Raw genomic sequence first — 17,794 nt, forward strand, 5'->3', positions numbered from 1 at the left:
TGTGAAGCTAGCAGGTTAGTAGACACTCAGTGTGATGCTAGCAGGTTAGTAGAGACTCAGTATGAAGCTAGCAGGTTAGTAGAGAGACTCAGTGTGATGCTAGCAGGTTAGTAGAGACTCAGTGTGAAGCTAGCAGGTTAGTAGAGACTCAGTGTGAAGCTATCAGGTCAGTAGAGACTCAGTGTGACGCTAGCAGGTTAGTAGAGACTCAGTATGAAGCTAGCAGGTTAGTAGAGACTCAGTGTGATGCTAGCAGGTTAGTAGAGACTCAGTGTGATGCTAGCAGGTTAGTAGAGACTCAGTGTGATGCTAGCAGGTTAGTAGAGAGACTCTAGTGTGATGCTAGCAGGTTAGTAGAGACTCAGTGTGATGCTAGCAGGTTAGTAGAGACTCAGTGTGATGCTAGCAGGTTAGTAGAGACTCAGTGTGACGTTAGCAGGTTAGTAGAGACTCAGTATGAAGCTAGCAGGTTAGTAGAGACTCAGTGTGAAGCTAGCAGGTTAGTAGAGACTCAGTGTGATGCTAGCAGGTTAGTAGAGAGACTCAGTGTGATGCTAGCAGGTTAGTAGAGACTCAGTGTGACGCTAGCAGGTTAGTAGAGACTCAGTGTGATGCTAGCAGGTTAGTAGAGACTCAGTGTGACGCTAGCAGGTTAGTAGAGACTCAGTGTGATGCTAGCAGGTTAGTAGAGACTCAGTGTGATGCTAGCAGGTTAGTAGAGAGACTCAGTGTGATGCTAGCAGGTTAGTAGAGACTCAGTGTGACGCTAGCAGGTTAGTAGAGACTCAGTATGAAGCTAGCAGGTTAGTAGAGACTCAGTGTGAAGCTAGCAGGTTAGTAGAGACTCAGTGTGACGCTAGCAGGTTAGTAGAGACTCAGTGTGAAGCTAGCAGGTTAGTAGAGACTCAGTGTGACGCTAGCAGGTTAGTAGAGACTCAGTGTGAAGCTAGCAGGTTAGTAGAGACTCAGTATGAAGCTAGCAGGTCAGTAGAGACTCAGTATGAAGCTAGCAGGTTAGTAGAGACTCAGTGTGATGCTAGCAGGTTAGTAGAGACTCAGTGTGATGCTAGCAGGTTAGTAGAGACTCAGTGTGAAGCTAGCAGGTTAGTAGAGACTCAGTGTGAAGCTAGCAGGTTAGTAGAGACTCAGTGTGATGCTAGCAGGTTAGTAGAGACTCAGTGTGATGCTAGCAGGTTAGTAGAGAGACTCAGTGTGAAGCTAGCAGGTCAGTAGAGACTCAGTATGAAGCTAGCAGGTTAGTAGAGACTCAGTGTGATGCTAGCAGGTTAGTAGAGACTCAGTGTGAAGCTAGCATGTTAGTAGAGACTCAGTGTGACGCTAGCAGGTTAGTAGAGACTCAGTGTGATGCTAGCAGGTTAGTAGAGAGACTCAGTGTGACGCTAGCAGGTTAGTAGAGACTCAGTGTGAAGCTAGCAGGTTAGTAGAGACTCAGTGTGACGCTAGCAGGTTAGTAGAGACTCAGTGTGATGCTAGCAGGTTAGTAGAGACTCAGTGTGATGCTAGCAGGTTAGTAGAGAGACTCAGTGTGAAGCTAGCAGGTCAGTAGAGACTCAGTATGAAGCTAGCAGGTTAGTAGAGACTCAGTGTGATGCTAGCAGGTTAGTAGAGACTCAGTGTGACGCTAGCAGGTTAGTAGAGACTCAGTGTGAAGCTAGCAGGTTAGTAGAGACTCAGTGTGAAGCTAGCAGGTTAGTAGAGACTCAGTGTGAAGCTAGCAGGTTAGTAGAGACTCAGTGTGAAGCTAGCAGGTTAGTAGAGACTCAGTGTGAAGCTAGCAGGTTAGTAGAGACTCAGTGTGATGCTAGCAGGTTAGTAGAGACTCAGTGTGAAGCTAGCAGGTTAGTAGAGACTCAGTGTGAAGCTAGCAGGTCAGTAGAGACTCAGTATGAAGCTAGCAGGTTAGTAGAGACTCAGTATGATGCTAGCAGGTTAGTAGAGACTCAGTGTGATGCTAGCAGCTTAGTAGAGACTCAGTGTGAAGCTAGCAGGTTAGTAGAGACTCAGTATGAAGCTAGCAGGTCAGTAGAGACTCAGTATGAAGCTAGCAGGTCAGTAGAGACTCAGTGTGAAGCTAGCAGGTTAGTAGAGACTCAGTATGAAGCTAGCAGGTCAGTAGAGACTCAGTGTGAAGCTAGCAGGTCAGTAGAGACTCAGTGTGAAGCTAGCAGGTTAGTAGAGACTCAGTGTGACGCTAGCAGGTTAGTAGAGACTCCGTGTGATGCTAGCAGGTTAGTAGAGACTCAGTGTGAAGCTAGCAGGTTAGTAGAGACTCAGTGTGACGCTAGCAGGTTAGTAGAGACTCAGTATGAAGCTAGCAGGTTAGTAGAGACTCAGTGTGAAGCTAGCAGGTTAGTAGAGACTCAGTGTGAAGCTAGCAGGTTAGTAGAGACTCAGTGTGAAGCTAGCAGGTTAGTAGAGACTCAGTGTGAAGCTAGCAGGTTAGTAGAGACTCAGTGTGACGCTAGCAGGTTAGTAGAGACTCTCAGTGTGATGCTAGCAGTTTAGTAGAGACTCAGTGTGATGCTAGCAGGTTAGTAGAGACTCAGTGTGATGCTAGCAGGTTAGTAGAGACTCAGTGTGATGCTAGCAGGTTAGTAGAGACTCAGTGTGATGCTAGCAGTTTAGTAGAGACTCAGTGTGATGCTAGCAGGTTAGTAGAGACTCAGTGTGATGCTAGCAGGTTAGTAGAGACTCAGTGTGAAGCTAGCAGGTTAGTAGAGACTCAGTGTGATGCTAGCAGGTTAGTAGAGACTCTCAGTGTGAAGCTAGCAGGTTAGTAGAGACTCAGTGTGATGCTAGCAGGTTAGTAGAGACTCAGTGTGATGCTAGCAGGTTAGTAGAGACTCAGTGTGAAGCTAGCAGGTTAGTAGAGACTCAGTATGAAGCTAGCAGGTTAGTAGAGAGACTCAGTGTGACGCTAGCAGGTCAGTAGAGACTCAGTGTGAAGCTAGCAGGTTAGTAGAGACTCAGTGTGACGCTAGCAGGTTAGTAGAGACTCAGTGTGACGCTAGCAGGTTAGTAGAGACTCAGTGTGACGCTAGCAGGTTAGTAGAGACTCAGTGTGAAGCTAGCAGGTTAGTAGAGACTCAGTGTGATGCTAGCAGGTTAGTAGAGACTCAGTATGAAGCTAGCAGGTTAGTAGAGACTCAGTGTGATGCTAGCAGGTTAGTAGAGACTCAGTGTGAAGCTAGCAGGTTAGTAGAGACTCAGTGTGACGCTAGCAGGTTAGTAGAGACTCAGTGTGATGCTAGCAGGTTAGTAGAGAGACTCAGTGTGATGCTAGCAGGTTAGTAGAGACTCAGTATGAAGCTAGCAGGTTAGTAGAGACTCAGTGTGAAGCTAGCAGGTTAGTAGAGACTCAGTGTGATGCTAGCAGGTTAGTAGAGACTCAGTATGAAGCTAGCAGGTTAGTAGAGAGACTCAGTGTGATGCTAGCAGGTTAGTAGAGACTCAGTGTGAAGCTAGCAGGTTAGTAGAGACTCAGTGTGAAGCTATCAGGTCAGTAGAGACTCAGTGTGACGCTAGCAGGTTAGTAGAGACTCAGTATGAAGCTAGCAGGTTAGTAGAGACTCAGTGTGATGCTAGCAGGTTAGTAGAGACTCAGTGTGATGCTAGCAGGTTAGTAGAGACTCAGTGTGATGCTAGCAGGTTAGTAGAGAGACTCAGTGTGATGCTAGCAGGTTAGTAGAGACTCAGTGTGATGCTAGCAGGTTAGTAGAGACTCAGTGTGATGCTAGCAGGTTAGTAGAGACTCAGTGTGACGTTAGCAGGTTAGTAGAGACTCAGTATGAAGCTAGCAGGTTAGTAGAGACTCAGTGTGAAGCTAGCAGGTTAGTAGAGACTCAGTGTGATGCTAGCAGGTTAGTAGAGAGACTCAGTGTGATGCTAGCAGGTTAGTAGAGACTCAGTGTGACGCTAGCAGGTTAGTAGAGACTCAGTGTGATGCTAGCAGGTTAGTAGAGACTCAGTGTGACGCTAGCAGGTTAGTAGAGACTCAGTGTGATGCTAGCAGGTTAGTAGAGACTCAGTGTGATGCTAGCAGGTTAGTAGAGAGACTCAGTGTGATGCTAGCAGGTTAGTAGAGACTCAGTGTGATGCTAGCAGGTTAGTAGAGACTCAGTGTGATGCTAGCAGGTTAGTAGAGAGACTCAGTGTGAAGCTAGCAGGTCAGTAGAGACTCAGTATGAAGCTAGCAGGTTAGTAGAGACTCAGTGTGATGCTAGCAGGTTAGTAGAGACTCAGTGTGAAGCTAGCATGTTAGTAGAGACTCAGTGTGACGCTAGCAGGTTAGTAGAGACTCAGTGTGATGCTAGCAGGTTAGTAGAGAGACTCAGTGTGACGCTAGCAGGTTAGTAGAGACTCAGTGTGAAGCTAGCAGGTTAGTAGAGACTCAGTGTGACGCTAGCAGGTTAGTAGAGACTCAGTGTGATGCTAGCAGGTTAGTAGAGACTCAGTGTGATGCTAGCAGGTTAGTAGAGAGACTCAGTGTGAAGCTAGCAGGTCAGTAGAGACTCGGTATGAAGCTAGCAGGTTAGTAGAGACTCAGTGTGATGCTAGCAGGTTAGTAGAGACTCAGTGTGAAGCTAGCAGGTCAGTAGAGACTCAGTGTGATGCTAGCAGGTTAGTACAGACTCAGTGTGATGCTAGCAGGTTAGTAGAGACTCAGTATGAAGCTAGCAGGTCAGTAGAGACTCAGTGTGAAGCTAGCAGGTTAGTAGAGACTCAGTATGAAGCTAGTAGGTCAGTAGAGACTCAGTGTGACGCTAGCAGGTTAGTAGAGACTCAGTATGAAGCTAGCAGGTCAGTAGAGACTCAGTGTGACGCTAGCAGGTTAGTAGAGACTCAGTGTGAAGCTAGCAGGTTAGTAGAGACTCAGTGTGATGCTAGCAGGTTAGTAGAGACTCAGTGTGATGCTAGCAGGTTAGTAGAGAGACTCAGTGTGAAGCTAGCAGGTTAGTAGAGACTCAGTGTGATGCTAGCAGGTTAGTAGAGACTCAGTGTGATGCTAGCAGGTTAGTAGAGACTCAGTGTGACGCTAGCAGGTTAGTAGAGACTCAGTATGAAGCTAGCAGGTTAGTAGAGACTCAGTGTGATGCTAGCAGGTTAGTAGAGACTCAGTGTGACGCTAGCAGGTTAGTAGAGACTCAGTGTGAAGCTAGCAGGTTAGTAGAGACTCAGTGTGAAGCTAGCAGGTTAGTAGAGACTCAGTGTGAAGCTAGCAGGTTAGTAGAGACTCAGTGTGAAGCTAGCAGGTTAGTAGAGACTCAGTGTGAAGCTAGCAGGTTAGTAGAGACTCAGTGTGATGCTAGCAGGTTAGTAGAGACTCAGTGTGAAGCTAGCAGGTTAGTAGAGACTCAGTGTGAAGCTAGCAGGTCAGTAGAGACTCAGTATGAAGCTAGCAGGTTAGTAGAGACTCAGTGTGACGCTAGCAGGTTAGTAGAGACTCAGTATGAAGCTAGCAGGTTAGTAGAGACTCAGTGTGATGCTAGCAGGTTAGTAGAGACTCAGTGTCATGCTAGCAGGTTAGTAGAGACTCAGTGTGAAGCTAGCAGGTTAGTAGAGACTCTCAGTGTGAAGCTAGCAGGTCAGTAGAGACTCAGTGTGATGCTAGCAGGTTAGTAGAGACTCAGTGTGAAGCTAGCAGGTTAGTAGAGACTCAGTGTGAAGCTAGCAGGTCAGTAGAGACTCAGTGTGAAGCTAGCAGGTTAGTAGAGACTCAGTATGATGCTAGCAGGTTAGTAGAGACTCAGTGTGATGCTAGCAGCTTAGTAGAGACTCAGTGTGAAGCTAGCAGGTTAGTAGAGACTCAGTATGAAGCTAGCAGGTCAGTAGAGACTCAGTATGAAGCTAGCAGGTCAGTAGAGACTCAGTGTGAAGCTAGCAGGTTAGTAGAGACTCAGTGTGAAGCTAGCAGGTTAGTAGAGACTCAGTATGAAGCTAGCAGGTCAGTAGAGACTCAGTGTGAAGCTAGCAGGTTAGTAGAGACTCAGTGTGACGCTAGCAGGTTAGTAGAGACTCAGTGTGATGCTAGCAGGTTAGTAGAGACTCAGTGTGAAGCTAGCAGGTTAGTAGAGACTCAGTGTGACGCTAGCAGGTTAGTAGAGACTCAGTATGAAGCTAGCAGGTTAGTAGAGACTCAGTGTGAAGCTAGCAGGTTAGTAGAGACTCAGTGTGAAGCTAGCAGGTTAGTAGAGACTCAGTGTGAAGCTAGCAGGTTAGTAGAGACTCAGTGTGAAGCTAGCAGGTTAGTAGAGACTCAGTGTGACGCTAGCAGGTTAGTAGAGACTCTCAGTGTGATGCTAGCAGTTTAGTAGAGACTCAGTGTGAAGCTAGCAGGTTAGTAGAGACTCAGTGTGATGCTAGCAGGTTAGTAGAGACTCAGTGTGATGCTAGCAGGTTAGTAGAGACTCAGTGTGATGCTAGCAGTTTAGTAGAGACTCAGTGTGATGCTAGCAGGTTAGTAGAGACTCAGTGTGATGCTAGCAGGTTAGTAGAGACTCAGTGTGAAGCTAGCAGGTTAGTAGAGACTCAGTGTGATGCTAGCAGGTTAGTAGAGACTCAGTATGAAGCTAGCAGGTTAGTAGAGACTCAGTGTGAAGCTAGCAGGTTAGTAGAGACTCAGTGTGAAGCTAGCAGGTTAGTAGAGAGACTCAGTGTGATGCTAGCAGGTTAGTAGAGACTCAGTGTGACGCTAGCAGGTTAGTAGAGACTAGGCCTGTCACGATAACACATTTTGCTGGGCGATTAATTGTCCCAGAAAATATTGCGATAAGCGATATTATTGCGGTTTTGAGATTTTTTTTTTGAGAAATGTATTTCCCAAAAGTTTTCAATTAACCTTTTTATTAATTTTTTACTAATATAATAATAGCATAATAATGCAAGGAAACCGTTTAAAAGTGCAATAAACCTTTATTTAACATTGGAAGATATTTTAAATAAAATAATGCTCAGTTTGATTGTTTATTATAAAACAAACTGAAACTGGAAACAAGCCCTCTGTCTGGCTTTTTGTATCATCCTTTTAACATGTACATTTATTATTAATGTACCTTGCGGTACCATGTACAAAATGTTAATAAAGTATGAGGAAAAAACTGTGGAAACGTAATAAATAAAAAGGCAGTGAAACAATAATCAAATAAACACCAAAATATATACTATCTCTATTGGAATGGAGACTTCAGCACAGGATAAACTAGGGATGGGCAAAAATAATCCAGATCGATTGATCACATGATGTACTCGAGTACTCGTGGAGGAAAACGCTGTACAAAATAAACATCTTTTCCGGTGTTTTAGACTTTTATTTTGAAACCCACCCACCGGTCCGGAGCGGAAGTATTGTTGTTATTATCCTAGCAGAACGTATTGAGCGGACAACTTGTCTCGTCCGGTTCTGTGTTTTTGAGCTAATGATAAAACAAATGTTGAGATTGTTGGTGAACAACTAACTTTAGGTTAGTTTTAACGTTAGCTACTAACGTTAGATGCAGCTACTACAGGCAATCAACGATGAGGAGGAAGCGCCAAAGCCGTATATAATAGAATAGTAGCCCTGTGGTGCGTAGGCACGACTCGAAACTACCTGTTATAATAAATTAATTCATGTCTAACTTGTCCCCGTGTCCAGTCCTTTGATTAGCCCCACCCGTTCATTGTAAACAATGATGCATGTAATTGTATTAACGTTATTCTGTGTTGTAGCTAGCTATGCTATACGTTGTATTTCGTTTGTTAGCTATTTAGCTAATGTTGTTAGCATCAACGCTAGATCTTTAATCTTTATTTAGCAGTCCAGTTTCTCCGGGCAGTAGCGAGTAACTACTCGGGTCTAAAAATAGCTACACTACAAAGAACACTACTTGGTTAAAAGGAGCAACACTATTGAGAAATGTAGTTAAGCTATGTGGCGTTGCTAGTGCCCCACGGAGCTCCCGTGCTGTACTCTGTAGTAAGGCCAGCGGCCCCCCACACGGAGAGTGACTGACAAGGGGTACTGGTTCCGCCTCATTAAAACAAACGCGCAAATGGCAATTAATCGCGCCCGTCAAAATCATTGCATTCATTATAATTATTGCGTCGATTAATCAATTTATTGCTTATTGCGGCAGGCCTAGTAGAGACTCAGTGTGATGCTAGCAGGTTAGTAGAGACTCAGTGTGACGCTAGCAGGTTAGTAGAGACTCAGTGTGATGCTAGCAGGTTAGTAGAGACTCAGTGTGATGCTAGCAGGTTAGTAGAGAGACTCAGTGTGATGCTAGCAGGTTAGTAGAGACTCAGTGTGACGCTAGCAGGTTAGTAGAGACTCAGTATGAAGCTAGCAGGTTAGTAGAGACTCAGTGTGAAGCTAGCAGGTTAGTAGAGACTCAGTGTGACGCTAGCAGGTTAGTAGAGACTCAGTGTGAAGCTAGCAGGTTAGTAGATACTCAGTGTGACGCTAGCAGGTTAGTAGAGACTCAGTGTGAAGCTAGCAGGTTAGTAGAGACTCAGTATGAAGCTAGCAGGTCAGTAGAGACTCAGTATGAAGCTAGCAGGTTAGTAGAGACTTAGTGTGAAGCTAGCAGGTTAGTAGAGACTCAGTGTGACGCTAGCAGGTTAGTAGAGACTCAGTGTGAAGCTAGCAGGTTAGTAGAGACTCAGTGTGAAGCTAGCAGGTTAGTAGAGACTCAGTGTGACGCTAGCAGGTTAGTAGAGACTCAGTGTGAAGCTAGCAGGTTAGTAGAGACTCAGTGTGACGCTAGCAGGTCAGTAGAGACTCAGTGTGAAGCTAGCAGGTTAGTAGAGACTCGGTATGAAGCTAGCAGGTCAGTAGAGACTCAGTGTGACGCTAGCAGGTTAGTAGAGACTCAGTATGAAGCTAGCAGGTCAGTAGAGACTCAGTGTGACGCTAGCAGGTTAGTAGAGACTCAGTGTGAAGCTAGCAGGTTAGTAGAGACTCAGTGTGATGCTAGCAGGTTAGTAGAGACTCAGTGTGATGCTAGCAGGTTAGTAGAGAGACTCAGTGTGAAGCTAGCAGGTCAGTAGAGACTCAGTATGAAGCTAGCAGGTTAGTAGAGACTCAGTATGAAGCTAGCAGGTCAGTAGAGACTCAGTGTGAAGCTAGCAGGTTAGTAGAGACTCAGTATGAAGCTAGCAGGTCAGTAGAGACTCAGTGTGACGCTAGCAGGTTAGTAGAGACTCAGTGTGAAGCTAGCAGGTTAGTAGAGACTCAGTGTGACGCTAGCAGGTTAGTAGAGACTCAGTGTGAAGCTAGCAGGTTAGTAGAGACTCAGTGTGACGCTAGCAGGTCAGTAGAGACTCAGTGTGAAGCTAGCAGGTTAGTAGAGACTCGGTATGAAGCTAGCAGGTCAGTAGAGACTCAGTGTGACGCTAGCAGGTTAGTAGAGACTCAGTATGAAGCTAGCAGGTCAGTAGAGACTCAGTGTGATGCTAGCAGGTTAGTAGAGACTCAGTGTGATGCTAGCAGGTTAGTAGAGAGACTCAGTGTGAAGCTAGCAGGTCAGTAGAGACTCAGTATGAAGCTAGCAGGTTAGTAGAGACTCAGTATGAAGCTAGCAGGTCAGTAGAGACTCAGTGTGAAGCTAGCAGGTTAGTAGAGACTCAGTATGAAGCTAGCAGGTCAGTAGAGACTCAGTGTGACGCTAGCAGGTTAGTAGAGACTCAGTGTGAAGCTAGCAGGTTAGTAGAGACTCAGTGTGAAGCTAGCAGGTTAGTAGAGACTCAGTATGAAGCTAGCAGGTCAGTAGAGACTCAGTGTGACGCTAGCAGGTTAGTAGAGACTCAGTGTGAAGCTAGCAGGTTAGTAGAGACTCAGTGTGATGCTAGCAGGTTAGTAGAGACTCAGTGTGATGCTAGCAGGTTAGTAGAGAGACTCAGTGTGAAGCTAGCAGGTTAGTAGAGACTCAGTGTGATGCTAGCAGGTTAGTAGAGACTCAGTGTGATGCTAGCAGGTTAGTAGAGACTCAGTGTGACGCTAGCAGGTTAGTAGAGACTCAGTGTGATGCTAGCAGGTTAGTAGAGACTCAGTGTGATGCTAGCAGGTTAGTAGAGACTCAGTGTGATGCTAGCAGGTTAGTAGAGACTCAGTGTGACGCTAGCAGTGAACCCGCCCCCCTTCCTCTGTCCCAGATTCTGATAGGCTGGAGCACCAGCTGGAGGAGGCGGTCACCTTGCGTCAGGACTACGAGAGCTCCGCCTCCAAACTCAAGGCCCTGGACAAGCAGGTCAAGGCTCTGCGTCAGGAGAAGGAGGAGATCCACAAGGTGAGGGCATGCACACGCACATGCGCACACACACACACACACACACACACACACACACACACACACACACACACACACACACACGTGGACAGGGGAGGGAGAATTGGCATGAGAGGTAAAATTGGGATGGGGAGAAAAAATAACAGAAAAAAGGAGGAGAAAAAGTAGATACAAAAAAAGAAGGTTAACCCTTTACTATCACACTACTGACGGTTAACCTTCGGTAGTGTGATAGTAAAGGGTTAACCATCTGTAGTGTGGCAGTGAAAGGGTTAAGTGTCGCTGTGTTGAACGTAGACAAGTCACGGAGCAAGAGACAAGGGAGCTGCTGTTGCTCTCTGCATGATGTCATTGGTGTAAATGGGAGACTAACGTTGTGGACAGAGACCGACTAGTGTGTGTTTCATGGTGACGCATTTTCTGCCTCATAGCCATAGTGGGTTTCGACCGATATGGGTTTTTCAATGGCCGATACCGACATAATGTTTTTAATACTTTTTTATATAAAATACAACAATTTAATAATAACAAACGAGACACAAAATATCACAAAAAAAACATAATTATACTAGCAGGGTTCACACAGGGTCCTTGGACGTGCTTAAAGTGCTTAATTTTTTTAAAGAAATAAGTCTAGCTCTGGAATTCCTTGAAAACAAAAAATTGTGTTAACAAGGTGCTTAAAAAGTCCTTGAAATTCAAGTCAAGCATTCGCATTGAAAGTTTTGTTCATCCATGATCAAATTGTTCTGAATCAAGAAATAATTTCTTTTTAATTTAAAGTGTAACTAATTGTCGGAAAGTGGTTTTATTAAGCCATAAATATTGGATCCGATTTTTTTTCTATTAAACACTCCATTTAAAAGTTAATTGTATCTTTTTTTTTTGTATTTTTTTGTATTATTTTTTAAACAAACACATAAACAAACATGACAACACAAGATTAGATATACAAGCATTAATTAACAGTGCACATCCAATTAATTAATATCTTTTTAAAGATTTATTTTTTAGTGTTTATCGCTTTTTGCTACTGGGCAGTCCAGTAGAGAGAGAGAGAGAGAGAGAGAGGAGGAACGGGAGACAGAGTGGGGGGAAGACATTCGGCAAATAACGACGGGTCCGGGAATCGAACCCGGGTCGGCCGTGCCGCGACTCAGCGCGGTTGTGTGGTTCGCCACTGGGGCGCCCGAATTGTATCTTTTTAAATGCCTTTTTTAAATAAAAAATAGTGCTTGAACGTCCTTGGATTTAATTTTGCAATGTCTGTGGGAACCCTGTACTAGGAATTGGATGCAAAATATTGCAGTGTTTTCTTGCCTTCAAAATATCCGTTTAACTTTGGACCCCTATTTAGCCCCTTTCCAGGTAAGCTAGCATGACGTTATTGGTATCAACCTAGCTTTATACAATACCATCATTACAGTGAAATTAAGCTCTATGGTTCAAACTGATATCCTTCCCCCAATGACACAGTCAGCAGCTTGGGAGGGTGAGAGAGGGAGGGATTGAGAGGGAGGGAGGAAGAGAGAGGAGGGAGGGAGAGAGCGAGGGGGGGGGCGGGAGACAAGAGACAAGACATACATATAATGTTCACGCATCACAATATCACCAGGGGTGACAACTTTCACATTGAATGTGAGACATGATCTCATGTTCTCACCCCATCCCTCCATCTCTCATTCCAAAACCATGGAAATACACCAGACTAATCACTCGCTCTATTTTTGGGGTCTATGCTCTCAATTAAAAAACGGACACAGCCTATATAGCCTGGAAAAACGGCTGGCTTTTTTAGTTTTCCGTTGCAGCAGATGGCTCCTCCGTGAGTTCTCCTGTTGAAGTGTGAGTGAGCAGCAGGGACCTTTTTGTGGGACACAGCCTACTTTTTTTCACGTTCCTACTCACAAAAGACCAATATATTGAATGTGGTTCAAGTGTCGTTTTATTTGTCACGTATATATATAGTACATTTAGTCGTTTAGCTGAACGCTTTTTATCCAAAGCGACTTACAAGTTCCGTACGACAAGTCAGCAGGAAGGGCACGACTCTTACAGCTGACTAACAATGTTCATCAAACCGCGCTGAAACTTGGGCGCCTGGTGTGTCTTAATAATGTAAATGTATGCTACGTGGGCTTTTGACGGAAAGGTTGCTGGTTAGAATCCCTGAACCAGCTGGGAACATTTGGCCATGGGAAATGCACAAGCATCACTCTTCCTTCAACAACTGTTGTGGTGCCTTTGAGCAAGGCATTTAGCACCCAACTGCTTAGTACTACCCTATGGTATAACTCTTTATTTATTTATTTATTTATTTATTTGTGTTTTGTTGAGTAATTGGCAGCCTAGACTGATTACCTTTCCTCCCTCTCTCTTTCTCTCTCTCCCTCTCTCACCCCATATCTCTCTCTCTCTCACACACACACATTGTCCTCATTTCACAATCTCTTTTTTTTTCACTCGACACTCCTTATCTTTTCTCTCTGCCTCATTCTGTCTTGATCTCTTGGGTGTACTGTCCTCTCTTTCTCCCTCTCTCTCTTTCTCCCTCTCTCTGACTGCTGCCGGTCTCTCTCCTCTCTATCTCCCCTCATCTCTCTTTCCATCCTCCTCACCTTCATCACCTCCTCACGTCCGTCTTCCACATCTCTCTTCCTCCCCCTCCCTCTCTCTTCCTCCCCCTCCCTCTCTCTTCCTCCCCCTCCCTCTCATCTTACTCTCCCCTTTATCCCACTATCTCCCTCCCCCTCTCTCCCACTCCCTCCCCCCTTCCTCTCTCTCTCCCTCTCTCCCTCCCCCTTCCTCTCTCTCCCTCTCTCCCTCCCCCTCTCTCCCTCCCTCCCTCCCCCCTTCTTCCCTCTCTCCCTCCCCCCTTCCTCTCTCCCTTCCTCTCCCTCTCTTCCTCCCTCTCTCCCTCCCTCCCTCCATCCCCCCTTCCTCTCTCCCTCCCCCGTTCCTCCCTCCCTCTCCCCCCCCTCTCCCTCCCTCCCTCCATCCCCCCTTCCTCTCTCCCTCCCCCGTTCCTCCCTCCCTCTCCCCCCCCTCTCCCTCCCTCCCTCCATCCCCCCTTCCTCTCTCCCTTCCCCGTTCCTCCCTCCCTCTCTCCCCCCTCTCCCTCCTCCCTCTCTCTCTCCCCCCTACTCCCTCCCTCTCTCTCCCCCCTTCCTCTCCCTCCCCCTTTCCTCTCTCTCCCTCCCCCTCTCTCCCTCCCCCCTGCCTCCCTCCCCCTCTCTCTTCCTCCCCCCCTCTCTCCCCCCTCCCTCCCTCCCTCTCTCCCCCCCCTCTCCCTCCCTCCCTCCATCCCCCCTTCCTCTCTCCCTCCCCCGTTCCTCCCTCCCTCTCTCCCCCCCCCTCTCCCTCCTCCCTCTCTCTCTCCCCCCTACTCCCTCCCTCTCTCTCCCCCCTTCCTCTCCCTCCCCCTTTCCTCTCTCTCCCTCCCCCCTGCCTCCCTCCCCCTCTCTCTTCCTCCCCCCCTCTCTCCCCCCTCCCTCCCTCCCCTCCCTCTCTGCAGCAACTGGTGGACTCCCTGGAGCGTCTGAAGTCCCAGACCAAGGAGCTGAAGGAGGCCCACTCCCAGAGGAAGCTGGCGCTGCAGGAGTTCTCCGAGCTGTCGGAGCGGCTGGCCGAGCTGCGCTCCACCAAGCAGCGGCTGTCCCGCCAGCTCCGCGACAAGGAGGAGGAGATGGACGCCGCCGTGCAGAAGCTGGACAGCATGCGGCAGGAGATCCGCAAGACGGAGAAGGCCCGCAAGGAGGTAGGAGGGAGGGCGGGGCCCCCCGCACGGGACTACTGTTCCAATTAACCCTTTCTCTGCCAAGCTTATATCCATCCTTATACCGTCCTCTGCCAGCTCTATTTGTCTATGGAGATGTTCACCTTCTTTGCAGGCCTATAACTTTTTAAATTGTATTGCTAAATTGACATTACTATGGCCCATTCAACATCAAGTATCTATCGTTTAGGATGTAGCAACGTTCTACTTTTTCATTCACATATTCATACTAAAATACGGTCTAAAGTATAAATATGTTATCGTTTTCTGCAGCATTCTGCAGAACGTGAGTTATAGCCCTAAATACATATATTAGATCATCAAATGTAGTTTGATACCGATTGCCATGACAGATTTTTGAAATATTGATCTCAAAGACGCTGTACGACGTCATTGGCAGATTAAGCATGGCGAGCAATGACGTCTAAGGTCGTCCTTGGCGATTAAAGGGTTAAAGGGACACGTTTTATTTGAATTTTTATAGCCCCATCTAAGATGCCACAGACTTGATCTTCTTTTTATTTATTTATTTTGTTTAACCTCTTAACCCTTTCCCCATCCTATTCTAGCCAGGCCAGGTTTCCCCATTACATATTTTCACTGAGCGTCACCCTGTTTGTAGAGCTATATCTATATTCTATATTATAGCTATGGATACAATACTATGGTCATTTGACAGTAACTATTTTCTGTCCAAGATGCAAAAAATAGTTAATTTTTTCATGTATGCGTTTCGCGTGTTTTCCTGTGGTGAATATAAGTATAGTTTAGGAGTGATCCGGGCTAATTCCTGGAAAGCTGAGTTATAGGGGGCGCTATGTGAATTCTACTAAAAGCATTGGCGTTTCATCCCTGGACACTAGGGGTGTAACGGTACACCAAAACCACGGTACGGTACGGTACGTACCTCGGTTTTGAAGTCAAGGTTCGGTACGGGTTTTTGGTACCGTGGGGGAAAGTTTGGCTTTCCAGTAGTGTGCAGTAACTAATTGTACTTGTAGGGCTGTCAACGAATATTCTATATTGAAATTAATAATCACCGGCGGCTGGGTGGCGTAGCGGAGATTGCGCTCGTCACCAATGCAGAGACTCCGGTCTCGAATCCCGGTGTCAGCATTGCCTGCGGCTTGGGCCAGTCGTCATACTATCTCAATTGACAGAGGTAGCGGGTGGAAAGTCGATGGGTGGGGATTGGACGTTGTGGACAGTGACTCCTACAGGTCGGTTGGGTGACGCCTGCACAGCAGAGACGGGAAGTATCGGGGGCAGCGTGAGCCTCCCACACGTTACACCTCGCCAATGAGAGTCCGCGCTGTCTGGTGAAAAGATGCGACAGGCTGCCTCCTCGTATACCGGAGGGGACACGTGATGCAAGGCTTCTATCCTCACTACAGCCGACCAGTGGGAGGCATAGTCTAGCAACGTTCAAGACACGGGAGGGGAGAATTGGCAATACGAAAATTGGGACGGGAGAAAAATAGAAAAATAAGGAGAAAAAGTGGATAAAAAAAAAAGAAATTAATAATCAACTTGTAATTTTTTTTTAATAATAATAATAATTATATTAGATTGTGAAAAAACAGCCCCCGGTGGGCGGTTGTTAGAGGTTAACATACCGTTGTATTAGTTCGGTACACAGCCGTTCGGTACGGTACGGTAACCACTGAAACGGTTCGGTACAGGATACATGTACCTTTACACCCCTACTGGACACGCTACTATTTCCAAATCAAATGTATATAATAGGTATTATGTTTCATCATGAATGCATGAAAGGGGGGGGGGGGGGGGGGGGGGTAGTTTCTGATGCTTTGATTACCAGTAACGGCATTCGTTATGAACACAACACACGCTGATCAGCTGGATCTGTATGAAAACATTGTATGATCAAGCTGGAATCGACGTCAGATAGTCCTTACCTTTGATCGGGGGTATTCCAAAAAGAATATTCCTTTTTTTTTTTTTCACTTTTTTGTTTATTATACTTTTTTGAGGACATAGACATTATAAGTATATGTCTGTATATATACATTGTTGTATTGTCATTGTCCACATAGAACAGATAACAACATTAAACAGAAGAAAATAAAATAAAAAAATAAAAAACAAGAAAAAATAAAACAGAGTTCAAAAGTAAATAATAATACAAACAAACACTGACTTGGTCGCCCGACAGTCGTCTCAAACGTATATACATAGTATATCAAATATATAGCACATGTTTAGGTACCCAAATATGCTTCTCCAATGTATATCCGGTATATCAAATAACTCACGTTGAATTAACGTTCACACAGATGAATACCAACAAGCAGCATACAAATTGTTATTCTGGAATAGTATGGAACTGTACATCATCCACAAGTACAAGGAATGAACCCCACGTTTTCTTGAACATAGATGAAGAACCTCTCAGAGTGCATCTTATCTTTTCAAGTTTGATAAAGTATAGTATGTCTCTAATCCAGTGAAGGTGAGTGGGGGGAGCAGCGGACTTCCATTTAAACAGAATCAGCCGCCTGGCCAGTAGAGTGGTAAATGCCACTACGTGTGCTTTGTGCTTTGAAAGTGATAACATAGGTGGGGAGTATCCAAAAAGCGCTGTCAATACATTTGGTTCAAGATTTGTCTCAATACTTCCCGAGATGGTTTCAAAAATATTTGTCCAATACCTGTGCAAGGAGGGGCATGTCCAAAACATGTGAGTATATGTGGCTGGGGCCGAATGACATCTATCACATATAGGATCGATATCTTCATACATTTTGGCTAATCTGACTTTCGTCAGGTGTACTCGATGAACAATTTTGCATTGTATCAGCCCGTGTCTTGCACAAATAGAAGAAGAATGAACAAGACGTAGAATGTCAACCCAAATGTCATCCGAGATCTCCTCCTCTAAATCCTCCTCCCATTTACTTTTAATATTGTGTATTGTGGTTGGACATAAGGAGAGAATGAGATTGTACATAGTCGATATCATGCCCTTGATGGAAGACATCGGGGTTAAAAAGGAGTCGATGGGTGTTACCTCTGGAAGGTTGGGAAATATAGGGTTAATGCTACAGACATAGCTACGAATCTGTAGATACCGAAAGAAATGTCGGCTATGGATTGAATATTTCTCTGATAATTGCTGAAAGGAGGCAAAAACATTATCTATATATAGGTCACCTAGTGTTTTAATACCGAGTGAGGCCCATAAGGAGAATGCTCCATCCATCAATGCGGGGTGAAATAAAGGGTTAGCTGCTATCGGGGCCAAGTGGGATAGAGTTTTAAACCCAAAGTGGCGTCTGAATTGATTCCAAATTCTGAATGTAGTTTTAACGATTATATTTTTGAAGTAGGGGGCCAATGGAGAACTAATGGGGGCATGTATAAGACCGGTTAGTGAAGCAGGTTTGACAGATGAGGCTTCGATGTCAACCCACATAGGGCACACCAGAGGTTTGTCTGACTGTAGCCATTGCTGTATGATTCTGAGATTGGCTGCCCAATAGTAGAATATAAAAGAATATTCCAATTGTCTGCTTGCGATGTCCAGTATTGGTGTCCATCTGGTCCCGGACATAATTTGGCACAACGTATGGATCGAGTGTGCTAGATGCGTTTAGATGTGGTCGGATGAAGCGATCTACTTGGCTCCGTCTAAATTTAGCCCCCGGAGCGTTTTTTTATATAAGGTGAGATGTAAGGTTTCAAAGGGTGGGCGATACCGCCACCTTAGCAT

The 17,794-nt window shown here is 45.7% G+C and overlaps 1 protein-coding gene across 1 annotated transcript in view; it reads left to right on the forward strand.

Moving 5' to 3' along the window:
- The window catches only part of cdc42bpb (CDC42 binding protein kinase beta (DMPK-like)), a 294,374-nt gene that overhangs the window by 180,142 nt on the left and 96,438 nt on the right, over positions 1-17,794 (forward strand). The window contains 2 exon segments of the mRNA XM_084314992.1: positions 10,153-10,286; positions 13,801-14,043. Coding sequence (XP_084171118.1) covers positions 10,153-10,286; positions 13,801-14,043 — 377 coding nt within the window.

Source organism: Notolepis coatsorum, assembly GCF_963971535.1.
Source record: "Notolepis coatsorum genome assembly, chromosome: 5".
Lineage (NCBI taxonomy): Eukaryota > Metazoa > Chordata > Actinopteri > Aulopiformes > Paralepididae > Notolepis > Notolepis coatsorum.